Source organism: Bos indicus x Bos taurus, chromosome 25 (genome assembly GCF_003369695.1).
Source record: "Bos indicus x Bos taurus breed Angus x Brahman F1 hybrid chromosome 25, Bos_hybrid_MaternalHap_v2.0, whole genome shotgun sequence".
Taxonomy (NCBI): Eukaryota; Metazoa; Chordata; class Mammalia; order Artiodactyla; family Bovidae; genus Bos; species Bos indicus x Bos taurus.
This window is the reverse complement of record NC_040100.1, coordinates 7,881,783-7,899,744: the sequence shown is the minus strand read 5'-3', so window position 1 is coordinate 7,899,744 and position 17,962 is coordinate 7,881,783. Positions and strand designations below refer to the sequence as shown.

The following is a 17,962-nucleotide window of genomic DNA, read 5'->3' as shown; positions in this document are numbered from 1 at the left end:
AGAAATAGAAAAAATTTTTTTCTCCTTTTGCAGAGAAGTCTGTTAACCTTCATTTATAATGTACAGTAGTATTACCTTTATCATGTTGTATATTTATTGTGTAACCAGAAGTTTGTTCCTTTTGACTACCTTCATCTAATTTCCCTTTCTCCCGACCTCTGCAGCCTCAGATCTGATCTATTTTTCCAGGAATGTTTTTGAAGTATCCTGGTATACAACAGTGATTCACTATTTCTGTATGTTTCAAAACAATCACCACGATAAGTCCAGCTGTCATCTGACACCATACAAAGATATTAACGTTATCTTTGTTAAGATATTTAGCTCTTGCACATTCCCCACACTATGCATTTCACAGCTGTGACTCATTTATTTTGTAAGTGAACGTCTATACCACTTCATCTCCCTCACCTGCTTCTCCCCCCACCCCAACCCTGGAGAAACTGCCCTTGAGGTACTTAGTAACACATCACCTTAAGGTTTCTGTGGTAGGTGAGCCAGTCTCATGATTAACACTGGTGTTAGAATATATTGTTTGGGGATTGGGCTTTAATAATCCAGACTGGCTTAACGCCATCCTGTGGTATCATTCTGACAACTCTCACTTCACTGAACCGGCACGGACAACAAGCCGGGATATTTCCTTTCCAGCAACAGAACCGGAACTCCTAGCCAGCTGCCCCTCACCACTGATTGGAGAGGAGCCAAGAAGCTCAAGTGCTTCAGCGCCAAGTCCATCAAGAACCCAGAGGCGCACTGAGGCCACCTTGTGGCGGAACTGAGTATCACCACATTAGATTTATTAATTCCAACCACCTAGAAATCCTCCTTTCCCGCTCAGAAAATGAAAAATAAGCAAGGAACTGAGAGGTGCAGGAAAGGCACACAACCCCCTTTAGGAAGTTATCCCCAGAACACTCTGCCTGCTCGTTTGGTGAGAAGCATATACAGCCATGCATTATTACTCATCATTTCAAAAATATGTACAGGTGAGAACTGCACAGGAAGAGTGGGGCTCATGTATCATAACAATGAGTTTCAAGCCTGACTGCGGCCCACGGCCTACCTAGAAACCGAAAAGAAAATTTCACTAAATAGTTACTCCAGGATGTGAGGCATTCTGATGTTTTCTAGTCTGTGGTATGCTTGTTTGAAAAAAAAAATATATAAAATCTGTAACTTCTAAGCTAACTTCACGCCCCAGTAAGTAAAGGATCACAACCCTCAGCCTGAAAAAACACTGCACTACTACGATGCGACGTGGTGAAAACACTTATCCTTTTGATAGAAGGGAAGCTCAGGACAGGGGAGACCCAGGGCCATTTTAATCAGGGCAGACACCCTGGGTGCACTCGTTCACCTCTGAGACTCCTCACAGCCTCGGGCAAATGAAAGAAAAGGGACTGGAAACTGCGGTAACATGAACCTAAGGGGAGCACGCCGCGAGAAAAGGGGGTTTAAGAAATCTCAGGTCTGGGACACTGCCACCTCTCTCCAATTCTACAACTGATTACTAAAAAGTTACTCTGATTTTGCAGACCCATCACAGGTTCAATAAATACAAACTCAGAGCAAAGTAACCTCAGTTTCTTGCTCTGAAAGGGTTCTTGGATTTACAGGGGAGGGACCCCCTCCCCCCGACCGCCCCCCCCCCAAAGATGGTGTATCTTCATTACAGCAAGGTATGCGGCAAAGATACCACGTTGTGGATTTTAGATCTAGGGAGAGCTTATCATTTTACATTTTAAGGGGGGGAAAAATCTGCTCAAAGAGATGCTTGAGGTCAAGGTGAGCCGGAGAGAGCGCTGAGCTAAGACCCTACAGATGCCGTGCTTACTCCATGACCTTGAGGACCTCTCAGTTTCCTATCTCACCTCTGTGGGTCAGATCAAAGAAGAGGGAATCTGGCTGATTCTTGGCAGGAGAATAACAATGGCACCCCACTCCGGTATTCTTGCCTGGAAAATCCCATGGACGGAGGGGCCTGGTGGGCTGCAGTCCACGGGGTTGCTAAGAAGTCGGACACAACTGAGCGACTTCACTTTCACTTTTCACTTTCATGCACTGGAGAAGGAAATGGCAACCCACTCCAGTGTTCTTGCCTGGGGAATCCCAGGGATGGCAGAGCCTGGTGGGCTGCCGTCTATGGGGTCGCACAGAGTCGGACATGACTGACGCGACTTAGCAGCATCAGCAGCGTTTCAGTGAACAGGTCCATGCCAGCCTAGATGGAGCTCCCTGGCCCAGTGTGGCTGGCTCAGCATTTTTACCAATGACAGAAAGGAGGCATGTTTATGAAACCTATCCATCACAACACCAGAAAGACATGGTAACATGCTGAATCCCAGAATCAGAATTCAAAACGACTGTGGAGACCTGAACCAACAGAGCCTGTAACACGAAGCTGAAATGTGCAAGAGCTAAATGTCAAGTCCTGTAAGTGGATTCAAAAAACCAAATAGGGCTTCCGTGGTGGTTTAGCAGTTAAGAGTCCGCCCTGCCTGCAGGGAACACTGGTTAGATCCCTGGTCCAGGAAGACAACACACGCTGCAGAGCAGCTAAGCTCATGTACCACAACTCCCGAGCCTGTGCTCCGGAGCCTGGGAGACGCAACTGCCGAGCCCGCGCACCGTAAGAGAAGCCACCGCGGTGAGAAGCCTGTGCACCACAACTGGAGAGCCATCCCCACTGACTGCAGCTGAAGAAAGCTCATGCACAGCAACGAAGACCCAGCACAACCAAAAAAGAAAAAAAACCACACTCCCCAAAACAAATGGAGGGTGGGTTCCAGGTAACGCAGAGCAAGCACATTTGACTGTTTCTCCACTGAACACTGCTTATAGCACCAGGACAGAAGGCATGGACTCTGAAAGATAAGCAGAACGGGAGAAGAGACAGGAATACAAAGTACCACTGGAACAGTACTGCATTTCCTGTTTTTTTCTTTCTACTCTCCAGTATCCCTCGGCCTGGACTCGGGGCGACCCAATACACAGAAGCGGAGACTGGGCACAGACAGTTTGGAGAGAAGCCTTCGACTTCCGGTTCAAGGAGTAAGAAAGTGGGTTCCCAATGTTCAGAGGGAGGGGAAACGCTTCTGTCTTTTCTCTCTGCCAGCATCAGGAGGGCCGCAGTGACTGTAGGGGCAGTGGGGGCTTGCTGCACAAAACCTGGAAGGAGGGGAGCCTTTCTCTCTGACTGGGGAGCCGTGGTCCTGAGATGGCCAGGCAAACTGTTACTTTTCTTCCTCGTCCGCCCACCACAGCCCTGGATGCAGGGGCAAGTGTACGGAGCGTGTGGCAGAGTAGGTACCTAGAGCTCTGACTTTCTGGCTGGAGATCTGAAAAGGGGAGCTCCAGGAAACCAGGAACTACTGGGGAGGTCACAGAGAGATTAGAAGAGACACCATAAAGTCGTTCACGGACTCCTGGGGCCGCCCTGACGGCACATGCCTGGATCTGCCCTAATCATGCTGAGCACTTTGAGAACCGAACTCAACTCAACCCTGACTGGCCACTGGGTGGCACCCGCAGGACACGTCTGGAGAGCACAGCAAAAGCTTTCAAAACCCTGGTTCCTAGAGCCACAATCTACAGGAGGCCGATTAGAACCTGTGTCCTGAACACAACCAGGATGACTGTCTGCTAAAACAAACATCAGCAAGATCAGAGTCTCATGAGATTCAAAATGTCCAGGAGCCACAGAAAATTACTCAGTATGTGGAGAATCAGGAAAATCTCAACTTGCACGGGGAAAGACAATCAACAAATGCTAATGTCAAGATAACCCAGATATTGGAACTACCAAACACTTCAAAGTAGCTATTGAAATATTTTTCCAGGAAGAATGAAGAATCTTGAAACAAATGGAAAGATAGAAAATTTCAGCAAAGAAAAAGTAATAAAGAATTGAATGGAAACAAAAACTTTTCTGAAAAACATAATTCACTAGATTGACTCAATAGTGGATTGGAAATGACACAGGGAAGAGACAGCTCAAGGTCAGATCAACAGGAATTATCCAATATGAACAAAGCAAAAAAAAAAGGCTGGAAAAAAATTCCAAATTTGACAAAGACACGTGCTTACCAATGATTCATGTAGCTCAGTGAACTCCAAACGCAACTCCAGGACAAACCCAAGGAAATCCATGTGCAAACCCATTGTAATCAAATTCCTGACACCTAAAGATCTTGAAAGCAGCCAGGGAAAAACAATGATAGGAAAACAATCTGAATAACTACTTTTTTTTTTTTTTAATTAGAAATGGAGGCCAGAGGAAATGGAGCAGCATTTCAAAAGTACTGAAATAAACATCTGCCAACCCAATATTCTTATCCTGTGAGAATGTCCCCAGGGGAACAAGGGTGAAACAAAGCCAGACACCTATGAAGAACAGCTGAGATAATTCAGCCAGCAGACCTATTCTCACTGAATGACTTACAGGGAGTTCTTCTTAGAGAAGGGAAAGAAGACAGAAAGACAGACTGACAGAAAGAAGTCTGGAACGTGAGGAACAAAGAAAAAAGCAACAGAAATGCTATCTGGTCACTATTCAAGAGTATTCTCCTCTTGAGTCTGAAATATATTTGATGATTGAAAATAAAAGGTAGTAATAAAAATAGCTCTGCTTCATAAAAACAGAACTACTGCATGACCAGCAATTTCACTCCTGGGTATTTATCTGAAGAAAATGAAAACACTAGTTCAAAACGATACATGCGTCCCAACGTTCAATGTAGCATTATTTACAAAGCCAAGATATGGAAGCAACCTAGGTGTCCACTGACAGATGAAGAAGAAGATGTGTGCATGCGTGTGCACATGAGCACACACACATATGCACACCACAAGCAACCTAGGTGTCCACTGACAGATGAATAAAGATGTGTGCATGTGCGCGCTCAGAGAGAGAGAGAAAAAGAGAGGGGGAGACAGAGAGAGAGAGAGAGAGAGAGAGAGAGAGAGAGAGAGAGAGAGATTACTCAGCCATAAGAAAGGAATGAAATTTTGCCACTTGCAAGAACATGGAAGAACCTAGAGGGTATTATGCTAAGTGAAATAAGTCAGACGAAGACAGACAAATACTGCATGTTTTCACTTATATGTAGAATCTAAAAATCTGCTTAAACCAGAAACAGACTCCATTGATCCAGAGAAAAAACTAGTGGATGCCAGAGGGGAGGAGGATGGAGGAAAGGGCAAGACAGGTGAAGGGATGCAAAGAGGTACAAACGGTCAGTTCCATAATAAGTCAGTCACAGGGATGCAATGTATGGCATGGGAAATACAACCAAAGATGATATAATAACTATGGTGCAAAACCTATGGTGATACCAAGTCACAATGTTGCACACCTGAAACTGAAATAGTACTGTAATCAACTACATGTCAACTTAAAAGAAAGTAAGGTTATCTGAAGGGCTTTTCAGTGTATGGAGATAGAATACCTAAGACAACTGTAATATAGGGATTAAAGGGATCTATGTGATGAAAAATATCTACATTCTACTTAAAGTGGTGAAATGCTGGTTTTAAGTAGACTGTGAAAGCAGAATGAATAGAATCAGCTCTAGAGGAAAAACTAAAAGGGTGTAGAAAGGGAAATAGTTAGAAACACGAGAGACAGAATAACGTTCAAGTAGATCCAAAAGATGGCAGGAGAAACAGAAACAAACAAACAAAGAGAACTAAAGCGGCAGCCCTAAAATCAAACATTATCAGAAAGACAGAGACTGTCAGAATGGATGAAAACATGACCCACATATCTGATATCTACAGGAAACATATTTCAAATACAGGCAGGTTAAAATTTAGAGAGATGGTAGCACTTTCAGAAGGGACCTCTTAAAATCTGCTCCTCCATAAAAGTAGCAGTGTTGTTGAGAACACTGACAACAATCGTCAGAATCAACCTTTCAGAACTCTAGAAATGTTCCCTGGATGGTTTGATTAAAAAATGGTTGAATTTTGGTAAGAACAGCAAGCTTTGTGGTTGTTTTAACTTGTCCTGTTCCCTACTCCTTCTCCCCAGATCCAAGGAAGCCGCTCAATCAACAGCCTCCTAATCGCAGTAGCTGTGAAAAGCCACGAGTAGCCCCTGGTGGGAGTTCCTCCAAAGTCCCATACCCAGAGCACTGTCCCTATCTGACCTGTCTGGCAGCTCCCTGGAAACTTCCACTCCCGAGGCTTGCTTTATTCAAACTGACTCAGTGAGAACAGCCTTTCCCCAAGGTATTTGTCAGAAACCATCAGTGGCTACTGTTTAACATCACAGCTGCCAGAGGCAGTGGTAACAGTTGAAACAAACAAGAAACGGACCAAAAGTGAGAGGGAAGGCTGGTAATCTACAAGGCTACATGCGTGTGCACAGCTGTGCACAAGTCTCAGACAGACAAGCGACGGCCCTAATCTCACCTCTGGCTAACCTTGAGGCTCTGTGCAAGGGGGTGGAGGCTAAGGCAAAGCTGCAAACTGCCTGCCAGAAAGCTGAAGACATGCTCCACCACACACAGCACAGGCCCTTGGCAAGGATCAGGAGACTTACTGGTTCAAAGCATTTCAGGAAATCTCTAATATTCAGCTGACCACTAAGCTAACCTAGCAAAGACTTTAGCTGCCACACACAACAAAGAATATAAGCTTTGTTAGTAGTTAGAGAGTTAGTTCAGGAAACTCACTGAACACATAAATAGCAGTAAAGACAACAAGTCCTGGGGGGGGAAGGCCAGATTACCCAGAGCCAAGGAGACCTTTCTATGTCTCAATGTATTGGGGTCCAAGCCATAGTACCTTCTTCAACAGAACATGAGACGGGCACCTGTGCCCAACCCTCCTGGCCTCGGACCAAGTACGCCCACATTCCTCTGTGCGTAGGGGCTGGGGAAGGACGGGACTGATGAGGCGGTTTATTTGAGGGATGAGGTCTGAGCCATCACATTTTGGCACTGTAAAATAATTTCCTCTCAGAAATGGTGGGCAGCAGGCTAAAATCATGTCACATATAGTGCGTCACATGGTGGTGACTTAGTCACTAACTTGTCTGACTCTGTGACCCCATGGGCTGTGCCCCAACAGGCTCCTCTGTCCATGGGACTTTCCAGGCAAGAATACTGGAGCGGGTTGCCATTTCCTTCTCCAGGGGATCTTCCCCACCTGGGGACTGAACCTGGGTCTCCCGCATTGCAGGCAGACGCTTAATGAACTGAGCCTCCAGGGAAGCCCATCGTAGTACATTTACAACTCATAAGAAAACGGGTCCTAGAGGGGCTGATATTTCAGTATGTCAACGCAGGTCTGATTTTATCTTGAGAACAAACATCACAACTGTCCAATCAGGAAACCAGTCTAGTCAATCATAGTAGAGCCCCCAATTCAGTCATGTGGTGATGAGTTGTCATTTTCTGGGTCTCTTAGCCTCCTTGATCCTTCCCATCTGGGACCTCTCTCTGATTCTCAGCCCAGGGGCTCCAAAAGGAGTGACTGACACCGCTGGCCTTGTGATGGGTTCAGAAGTAGGCAGGACTGTGGAATACTGACACGTTACTCGCCCCCTATTACTCCTTGTAACAAAACCTCAAGTCTGTCTAGGGTGGCAATGTACCATCCATCCAGTGATGGATCACGATAGGTTAAGGATAGTTGTGACAGTTCTGTTTTCTATTCATCTAGCCTGATGACATCAAGTGACCTGGTACTGACCAATGAGATATAAATAATACCTGATGGGCACTTCTGGGGGATCAGATGCTCTCCAGTTACAAAAACAAAACCAGACAAGTGCCACTTCTTTTCCCTCTTCTTTCTGCTTTAAACCTAAGTATGATCCCAGGAACTGCAGCAGCCACCTCATGCCCCAGGATCAAGGACAAAAGAATGGCAGAGATGCTGAACTTGACACTACTGACCTGCTCAACCACACTACCACCAGATTTCTTGCTATGTGAGAAAAAATAACTCCTCTTTGCTTAACTACTGCTAGTTGAGTTTTCTATTTCTTGTAGCCAAAAGCATTCTTAACTGACTTGCCAAATGACTCAATGAGAGCCAGAGAGACACAAAAACACTTTTGCTGGAGACACCCCCTCAGTCTTTCCTACTGGACAAGAATGAGCCAGGGTGCAGCCTGGAGCAGCCACAGCTACCTTAAAACCATCAGGAGGAAATGAGCCCCCCTGAGGACGGGGAGCCAGGGGACAGAAGGAGATAGTAAATGCCAGTAACATCAGCGCTCCTTTACAAGCCAGGCCTGAAAGGAGGTCTGTCCTGGACTAAACACGAGCCAGTATCTTTCCTGTTTTGCTTAAACCAGCTTGCCTTTCTGACACTTGAAAACTAAATGAGTCAAAACTAACAGAAACAAGCCCTCATCTCTTCAGAGGCCAGCTGACCAGCTCCAAACTCTAAAACCTCAGTCTTGACAGGTCAATCACCGTGATCAATGCTGAAAAGGGCCACAAAAGGAAAGGGGGCACCACTCACCTTCACTTTGCTTCTTCTGTTCAAGTTTCATCTTCTTTGCCAGTAATTTCTTCTCTTTCAACTTCTGGCTACAAATGTAAAACAAATACATGAATTCTTTAACCACCCATTTTCTATTTTAGAGACTAAACATCTATTTATGGAAGCTTCAGGACTTAGACCCTACACAAATGCTACAATAAAATGAAGGAAGTACGTCATCATGACTCTGCTACTCCAACATCACCAGCCTGTGTCCTTCATGAATCAAGATCAAATTCTTTGCAGTCCTGAGGTGATTAAAGCAATCCAGAGATACTGCTACCAGCGATACTTTTTCATTCCAAGATATTTAGGGACTACTTTTAGAATCCTGCTCACCTGTCTAACAGTTGAGGGAGCGTTTATTAAAATACAGACACACATGCAGCCTGTATGTAGTCACTTAGGGGGGTTACAGGCCCTCCTTTCGGGGAGAGGCTAACTGTGAAGTTTGCTCATAGCAACTTACTAAACCTTTCATTAAAATACAGACATAGAGGAGACACAGAAATCCATGCCATCACTGAAGTGCTGACCCCCAAGCCTTGGAAAATCTGTAGCAAGCTGGGGGTGGGGGGCAGTAAATGAACTGATCTCTCCCCAGGAAGAAAAGTCATTTCTCTACTGGGGTGCTCCACTGTAGGTTTTAACACCCAAGACCTCAACAGGCCATACAGGTAAACTTTTGACCACAAGAAGGATTTGTTCGCCAACCATCTATTTTTACACTTCCTGCCCTAAGTCTCACTAGCTATGAGATGCCACAAAGCTCTCACCGCTTTTTCCGACGCTTTGCAGTCTGCTCCTCTGCAGCAATTTTATTCCTTTCCAGCCTCTTCTGAAACTCTGCATCCAATTTTTGCTGCAAAAAACCACATCACTTAGACAAACTCTGGCGTGGCATGAAAACTCTACAAGTCACACCACTGGGGGTGCTATAGGCACAGCCAGATCTCTGGGGCCACTTTAAGAAGTTGCCCAACAGGCGGGGCAGGAAATCAACATACAGGTCTCTGACGCTGAAGCGACTCAGCTCATTAAGATACCACTCATGCACAAGTAAACGAAGAGACAGAGCATGAGGGAGCACACGAAGCGTCTTGAGGGCAGAGGCGGCACTACCGGCTCTTCTCCACTAGGGCCTCGGAAAATGTTATACTGTGGTTTAAAATAAATATGTATTTGATTTTTGTCTACTTTTTGGACACATAGCTCCTAAAACTCTTATAAATTTCCTATTTAAGAGCCACAGGGGGATCTTTTACGATAATTAGTTTTGTTGCCAGTTTCTTCCTTAACTCCAGATATAAAGCTCTAGAAATAAAGACGAAATGGGTATTTTTTGTTATTTATAACCAGCCCCTTTCAACTACAGGAGTGTATGAGTGACTCTGGAAAAGCCCCTAAGAACAAGGCTGGTTGCCACGGGAACTTTCTGCCCGCCTCCTTGACCTTCAGGGAGTGGAGAGGGGCTGAAGCTTGAACGAATCACCAGTGGCCAAATGATTTAACCATGTCCACGTAGTGAAGCCTCCAATCCCAAAGGGTGTGTATGGAGAGTTCCTGAGCTGGTGAGGGCATGGGGGTGCAGGGCTTCCACTCTTTCTCCCTGCACCTTCTTCCACTGGCTCTCCCTGAGCTCCAGTCTTCCATAATACACTGGAAACTAGTGAGTGAGAGGCTTCACTGAGTTCTGTCAGCCTCTCTAAGCAAATTAATGGAGCCTTGAGGAGGGGGTCATGGAAGCCTGACTTACAGCCAGTGGGCCAGAAGCACAGACGACGACGGAGACGTGCAGCAGGCCTCTGAAGCTGTGGGTGGGAGGCAGTCTTGTAGGACTGAGTCCTCCTTTTGAGATCTGAAGTCACCTCCACGTAGGCAGTGTGCGAACAGTTACACTGTAGGACACGCGCCTGGTGCCACAGAACCGCTTGGTGTGGGGGAAATTCCCATAGATTCGGTGACTAGAAGTGTCAGAAATGTACTAAGAGTACTCAGAGTAAGGAGACACACAAGAGTGTGTTTTTCCTTCAGAGACAGTAACCAGAGTTCACCAGGTGGAGTGGCCAGAGGGCTGGGACCATGGAACTTTTAAGTCCTGACTACTTACAGTTATTAACGGACAGATTATAAGGCAGATAACATGTACTGCCATTACTTATACATACATGTGCTACGTATGTATATGTGACTACATATATACGTACATATATCCACCTCTTGTATTATTTCTTCCTAGCAGCTATACCTGTTTCTAAGCCTCAGTTTCTACATCTATAAAATGGGGGCATAGTAATTCTTCCTTTTCTGAGCCTTTAGGAAGAACAATGAACTGCAATAACCTACAGGAAAACACTATAAAGATATCTTCTGATAAAAGAGTGTCACCTCTACTTCTGGTAGTTTTGGCCATAAAGGTTGGGGCGGGGGAGGGCGAGGGTGTTCAAAAAGGGAGCTGGCAGAGGAAGAAGTGGCTTCATCACCTCTGCTGGTCTGAACTGCCAGGCTGGGTGGTTCTGCTGAGACTGATGCAGAAACTGAGCAGAATTATGAAATAAACAGAAATGTCTCCTTCCAAGAAAGGATCAGCGTCTTTTTTTCCGTCCGTGCTATGCAGCTTGTGTGATCTCAGTGCCCCAACCAGGGGCTGAACCTGTGGCCCTTGGCACTGAAAGTTCAAGTCTACTAAGCTTGATTCACTGCAATGCCAGGGAATTCCCAGGACTTAACTTCAATTCGAGTTCAACGAGAAAGCAAGGCCTTCGAGCTAAAAGCGCTTGGTCTGTTTAGAAGCTGAGCTGTGAATGTCTGAAGCAGCTGCACTTTCCAAGGGACCAAGACAGAGCCCCCACTGGCTGCTGGCCCTGGTGAGGCTCCAGCAGGAGTCAGATGTGCTCTGTCCATAGTGGGGACACTCTTCTCAGTCATGTGGAAGGTAAGGATTCTCTTGCATCTCTCTTTCCTTCTAATCTTAGAGCCTGTCCTTCACCATGTGAAAATAAGTTTGCAACTATGTGGATTCAAGGTTTGTGAAACATTTTTCTGTATTTTCTCTGAGTTGTTAATCAATACATGAAAACTTCGACTAACTGATGGCCCTTGAAACACCTGTGCTCTATCTCCTGCCCTCTAAAGTAGTTTAAAAAAAGTGTTTGTTAGTGTCAAGATATTAAGAAGTGGCAAGAATACACAGAAAAACTGTACAAAAAAGAGCTTCATGACCCAGATAATCATGATGGTGTGATCACTCACCTAGAGCCAGACAACCTGAAACATGAAGTCAAGTGGGCCTTAGAAAGCATCACTATGAACAAAGCTAGTGGAGGTGATGGAATTCCAGTTGAGCTATTTCAAATCCTAAAAGATGATGCTGTGAAAGTGCTGCACTCAATACGCCAGCAAATTTGGAAAACTCAGCAGTGGCCACAGGACTGGAAAAGATTAGTTTTCATACCAATCCTAAAGAAAGGCAATGCCAAAGAATATTCAAACTATTGCACAGTTGCACTCATCTCACACACTAGTCAAGTAATGCTCAAAATTCTCCAAGCCAGGCTTCAGCAATACGTGAACCATGAACTTCCAAATGTTCAGGCTAGTTTTAGAAAAGGCAGAGGAACCAGAGCTCAAATTGCCAACATCTGCTCCATCACTAAAAAAGGAAGAGAGAGCCAGAAAAACATCTATTTCTGCTTTACTGACTATGCCAAAGCTTTTGACTGTGTGGATCACAATAAACTGTGGAAAATTCCGAAAGAGGTGGGAATACCAGATCACCTGACCTGCCTCCTAAGAAATCTGTATGCAGGTCAGGAAGCAACAGTTAGAACTGGACATGGAACAACAGACTGGTTCCAAATAGAAAAAGGAGTACATCAAGGCTGTATATTGTCACCCTGCTTATTTAACTTATATGCAGAGTACATCATGAGAAATGGTGGGCTGGATGAAGCACAAGCTAGAATCAAGATTGCCAGAAGAAATATCAATAACCTCAGATATGCTGATGACACCATCCTTATGGCAGAAAGTGAAGAACTAAGAAGCCTCTTGATGAAAGTGAAAGAGGAGAGTGAAAAAGTTGGCTTAAAGCTCAATATTCAGAAAACTAAGATCATGGCATCTGGTCCCATCACTTCATGGCAAATAGATGGGGAAACAGTAGCTGACTTTATTTTTTTGGGATTCAAAATCACTGCAGATGGTGACTGCAGCCATGAAATTAAAAGACGCTTACTCGGGGTACTCTTTCTGACCCCTTCTGATGCCTATGTCAGAAGCTTTCTCTATCTCCTTTATACTTTAATAAAACTTTATTACACACACACACACAAAAATAAAAGACGCTTACTCCTTGGAAGGAAAGTTATGACCAACCTAGATAGCATATTGAAAAGCAGAGACATTACTTTGCCAACAATGGTCCATCTAGTCAAGGCTATGGTTTTTCCAGTAGTCACATATGGATGTGAGAGTGGGACTATAAAGAAAGCTGGGTGCCAAAGAATTGATGTTTTTGAACTGTGGTGTTGGAGAAGACTCTTGAGAGTCCCTTGGACTGCAAGGAGATCCAACCAGTCCATCCTAAAGAAGATCCGTCCTGAGTGTTCACTAGAAGGACTGATGTTGAAGCTGAAACTCCAATACTTTGGCCACCTGATGGGAAGAGCTGACTCACTAGAAAAGACCCTGATGCCAGGAAAGGTTGAAGGCGGGAGAAGGGGCTGACAGAGGTTGGATGGCATCACTGACTCGACGGACATGAGTCTGAGTAAGCTCTGGGAGTTGGTGATAGACAGGAAGCCTGGCGTGCTGCAGTCCATGGGGTCACGAAGAGTCGGACACGACTGAGCGACTGAACTGAACTAAGTGTCTATACTCAGAGTTTTGCTATTCCTGACAGTGCAAAGCCATCAGTGACCTGGCAAAGCTGTGTGACCAGTCACCTGAAACTAAACACTAGAGATGAGCAGTAGCTGGAGAACCACCAACAGCCGGGGGCCGAGTTAAGGGCTGGAGGTCACACAAATACCAGGTGAAAACCACCACGGCAATTACCCCATTCCGCTCGAAAATCATAAAGGTACTTTTTCAAACTCAATTCTGGCCAGGCCAATAAATATGTAAAGGATCACTACAATCAAAATACTTAAAAAAAAAAAAAAATCTTTGAACAAAAAGTGAGACATGTGTGAAATCTCCATAGATGATCACTGAGAGATACAAAAAGATACAAACAAAAAAGACAAAGTTTCTAGAAAAGATGACTCAACACTCTGACATCCATTCTCATTCAAGTTACAGACTCAATTTAAATCTAGTATAAAATCAAACAAGATTCCTGGTGTGGATAAAAGAACTCCAAAACCCAATTCCAAAAAGAAAACAAGTGAAATGTCCAAGAGAATATTTCTTTTTTTTTTTTTTAATTTTATTTTATTTCCAAACTTTACATAATTGTATTAGTTTTGCCAAATATCGAAATGAATCCACCACAGGTATACATGTGCTCCCCATCCCGAACCCTCCTCCCTCCTCCCTCCAAGAGAATATTTCTTAAGAGCAATAGGAGAGAGGTTTCTGTCCTTTCCTATCAAACAATGGAGAACTTAAGAGTTCTTATACAATACAATTTCTAAAGCAATTCTCAATTCTTAACTTAAAAATTGTATTTATTTTTGCCATGCCCCGCCCTGGAGGCTTGTGGGATTCTCAGTTCTGAGATCAGGGATTGAACCCAGGCCACAGCAGGGAAAGTGCTGAATCCTAACCACTAGACCACCAGAAACTCACAGATATTCTCAATTCTTAATCAATTATTATGTCATGAAGAAATGCCAGCCTCAAAGCTAGAAAACTCAAAGAGGCAAAAACACTTGAAAGCACAGTTCTCGCACCAGACACACAGCCAACTGGAATTACAGACATTCAGCCAAAAGGAGAGAAAATTATAGAGAAATAATAACTCCAGTGATGTGAGAGCCTGCCTCCTATTCCATGGCAAATGGCCTGGAGGGGACAGGGGACCCCGCTGGGCTCTCTACCACTTGGCAGACGCACTCCCCTCACTCACTTCCTAGTGGGAGCGCCCTGCCGTGCTGGGCCTGACCTAGAAGTAACCTGGACTCTACCTTCCATCTGTTTCTTGTGCTGACTTCAGAAGGCAGCCCTCACTCAAGCCACACCCAGATGTATCTACTCTTCAATTGCTTATTCTCCTCAGGTTTCAGTGCACATCGCCTAAACCCCAGCCTCCTGGCTCACTAACCTTCTCAGCCATGGCATCCATGTAGTCCTGGCGCTGGTACTCTCTCCGGCGCAGATGCCTGTACACGTGGAATTCTCCGCTGCCAGCCCCAGCGCTTGAACCTAGAGCCAGGACAGTCCAGAGCTCTTGATGAGATCCAGTTACCAATACAGGCTACCCTTAATCAAAGTGGACCAAAGACAGATACCAGAAGTGATGGAAAGGATCAAGCTTGCCCTATTCCCCACTGTATCCCAGAACCTAGCACAGTGGCTGGCATACTGTAGGTAGCATTAAATACTTGTCACATGAATGCTGAATGTGAAGTCCCTAAAAATTCCACTCTCAAACAGTATTAACAGAACAAGCAGATTAAGGTTCAGAGACCAGAAACCTAAAAGCGAGTCTGTGACCTTTCCCCTCCCCAAGCAGAGGATTTCACACGATATGCTAGGATTCTACTGAGTTGAAAAGATGCTATGATCTAAAAAGAGTAAGTTTCAAATAGTATGTGTAGAACAACTGTATTTTTGTAAAAACATTTTTTCTGAAGCATGAGTGGTTTTGACTATAAAGAGGTTTCCAAGGCTGTATCAAAATGTTACAAGTAGAACCACGGAACTACAGGTGGTTCTAATTTTTTTTACACCTGCTCTTTACTCTACTTTAGAACTGTGTTAATTTACAACCCAACAAAATAAAAACTATTCCACTTTTAAAAAAACAAGATATCATTAAAAAACAAAGAAGATTCTCTAATGCCAAACCATAACCAATAATATCCCTTCATTGTAAGAGTAAAACATTGGATCAATGAACTCCCCACCCCACCCCGCCATGGGGATATAATTAACAAAAACTAGAGGTTTTATACCTACACTTTAAAAACTGTATTTACACACACACACACACACACACACACACACACAGACATTACCCATTACATCTCGGACAAATTCTGGGGGAGGTCGAGGTGCCCATTCACTCATTTTTTCTGGAATTGGAACTGCTTTATCCTGCAACATTTAAACGTGAAAGCGTTTGTTATGTATAAACCGGCTGACAAAGTGACGTCTTTTACAACCAAAATTCTTTAACTGAACTAGTGAAGTAAGGCTGCTTTGTTTCTTGGACCCAAAGCTGAGTTTATTTTCTCCCTTCTGGTTTTACTTCATCCTGTATATTCTGTGTCCTATCACAGCCCACAGCCTTGTTAGGGCTAAACTCAACTTATCAGGGCAGAAGTCAGAACGTCAGTCATTATCTATCACTGGAGACCTCCAACCCCCAGGTCTCTCGGCCAATGCCTAACAGTTAATGCTGTTTAGAATAAATTCTTGTGCTAACCCAAGGACTCTATCTTTCCAGTCTAAGGCTTCCCTTCACACGAAGTTAAAGAGTCTTCAAGCACGGGAAGCCAGTCCGCAGCAGAAAGCTCACTGTCTCCGGCTCGCCTATTCCTTCCCAAGGTCTGACCCTGGGCTTTGGCTCCTGAGTTCCCGCGTTCAGAGACGGGGGAAGAGGGCCCGCGAGCTCCCAGAGACGCTGGAAGGGAAGGGGTTTGGGACTCGGGAGGGCCGTCAGCCCGCGCCCCGTCTCACCGGGTTCTTCATGAGCCGTTCCAACTTGAGCTTCTGCTCCTCCGCGGCATTCTTGGGGATGATGAGCGCCTGCGGCTCCTTCTTGGGCCTCGGCGGCCTCACAGAAGAGGCCGCCGAGCTCGCCATGACAGCTGCCTTCCCAGGCGGGCGGCGGCGCGCGTGTGTGACGACAGAGTCGCGCGCCAGTGACGCAACCGCAGTCTCCTAGGTGGGCGCGGCGGGAGCGGAGTTGCCCGCAGGCTGCTGAATATTCATAAGCTCGAGGCCCGGGTGGGTTATTTTGATTAAAGCGGCTTGATTTCTTTTCCCTGTTTCTGAGCAGATCAGCGCAGCGAACGCCCACGTTCCTGGGGGAGAGGTGGCCCTGTGTGCTCTGGCCCCCGCCGACCTCTGCAGTCCCGGCGCGAGTTGTGGCTTCGCCCACCACCCTGCTAACTCTCTCGACACCCCCCACCCCCTCACCCGGGCCTTTGTTCCTTGGGTCTGGTCCACTCCCTCTGCCTTTGCTGACGATCTGTTTAAGACAGCACCGACGTCAATGTGGGCTCCCGGAGGACTGGGGCCGTATCTCTTTTGCCCGCTTCGAATCACTCTGCGCCTGGCACCCAGCAGATACACCTCGGTCGCGTGAACGGGCCTTTCCTAAGAGAAAGAGGAGCGCTGCCCCTTGCATCTGGGAGCTGGCCTGGCACTCACAGCTAGACCTTGGGATTCTCCTGTTGGACATAGACAATTTCCTAAACACCACTGTCGTGCAAAGCCATTCTAGGGCCATGATGTCGCAAGGCATAAAGAAGACTGCTCCGTAATCACGTTTAAAGTCGGATGAAAACAAGAATATCGTTGGAACAAGAAAAAGACCAAACGTTTCCCCCATTCTGACTAATATGAGTAACCGCTGCTTCTTTATCCGGTTAGACTTTAAATATTTAAGGCTTTCAATCATAAAATTGTCCCTGATTCCTAACATCTATTCCAGAGTAAAAGCCCATTTACTCAAATCCTCCCCCAAATCACTTAACCCAGGCCCAAATTCCATACTAAGCCTTTTTAACCACCTCCCCACCCTTCTTTTTGGCCATTAGTGCAGCTTGCAGGCTCTTAGTTCCCTGACCAAGGATTAAACTCTAGTGTGGAGTCCCAACCAGGGGACCGCCAGGGAATCCCCTAAACACTGTCTTACTGAGGTAAATGCAGTCTTCCTTCTCAAACTGAGGCGATAAACTCAATTTGTTCAACTACAGGTGTGCTCCTCGTTGTTTAGTTGCTAAGTCATGCCTGACTCTGCAACCCCATGGATTGTAGCCCTCCAGGCTCCTCTGTCCATGGGATTCTCCAGGCAAAAATACTGAACTGGGTTGCCATGCCCTCCCTTCAGGGGATCTTCCCAACCCAGGGATCAAACTAGCACCTCTTACATCTCTTACACTGGCTCTAGGGTTCTTTACCACTAGTACCACCTGGGAAGCCCTGCACCCTGCTTAGTGTGGTTTAAATGCTACCTCCTCTAGGAAGCCTTCTCTGATTGCCCCGACCCAGCCTCCTCCTCCAGGCAGTCAGTTGCTCCCTTCTTGGTGCTCCCCCTGCTCTGAGTCCCGATGGCTGGCATGTG

At 45.7% G+C, this 17,962-nt stretch overlaps 1 protein-coding gene across 2 annotated transcripts in view; it reads right to left on the bottom strand.

Moving 5' to 3' along the window:
• Positions 1–16,524, bottom strand: part of PRKRIP1 (PRKR interacting protein 1) — a 36,955-nt gene extending 20,431 nt beyond the window's left edge. For both annotated transcript variants that reach the window (XM_027527606.1, XM_027527604.1), the window contains exons 1-5: positions 16,351–16,524; positions 15,687–15,765; positions 14,771–14,871; positions 9,279–9,364; positions 8,482–8,549 (exon numbers count right to left, since the gene is read on the bottom strand). In XM_027527606.1, the coding sequence (XP_027383407.1) occupies positions 8,482–8,549; positions 9,279–9,364; positions 14,771–14,871; positions 15,687–15,765; positions 16,351–16,476 (460 nt within the window). In that variant the 5' untranslated portion in view covers positions 16,477–16,524. The remainder of the gene's footprint in view (positions 1–8,481; positions 8,550–9,278; positions 9,365–14,770; positions 14,872–15,686; positions 15,766–16,350) is intronic.
• Between the last annotated feature and the right edge of the window lie 1,438 nt (positions 16,525–17,962).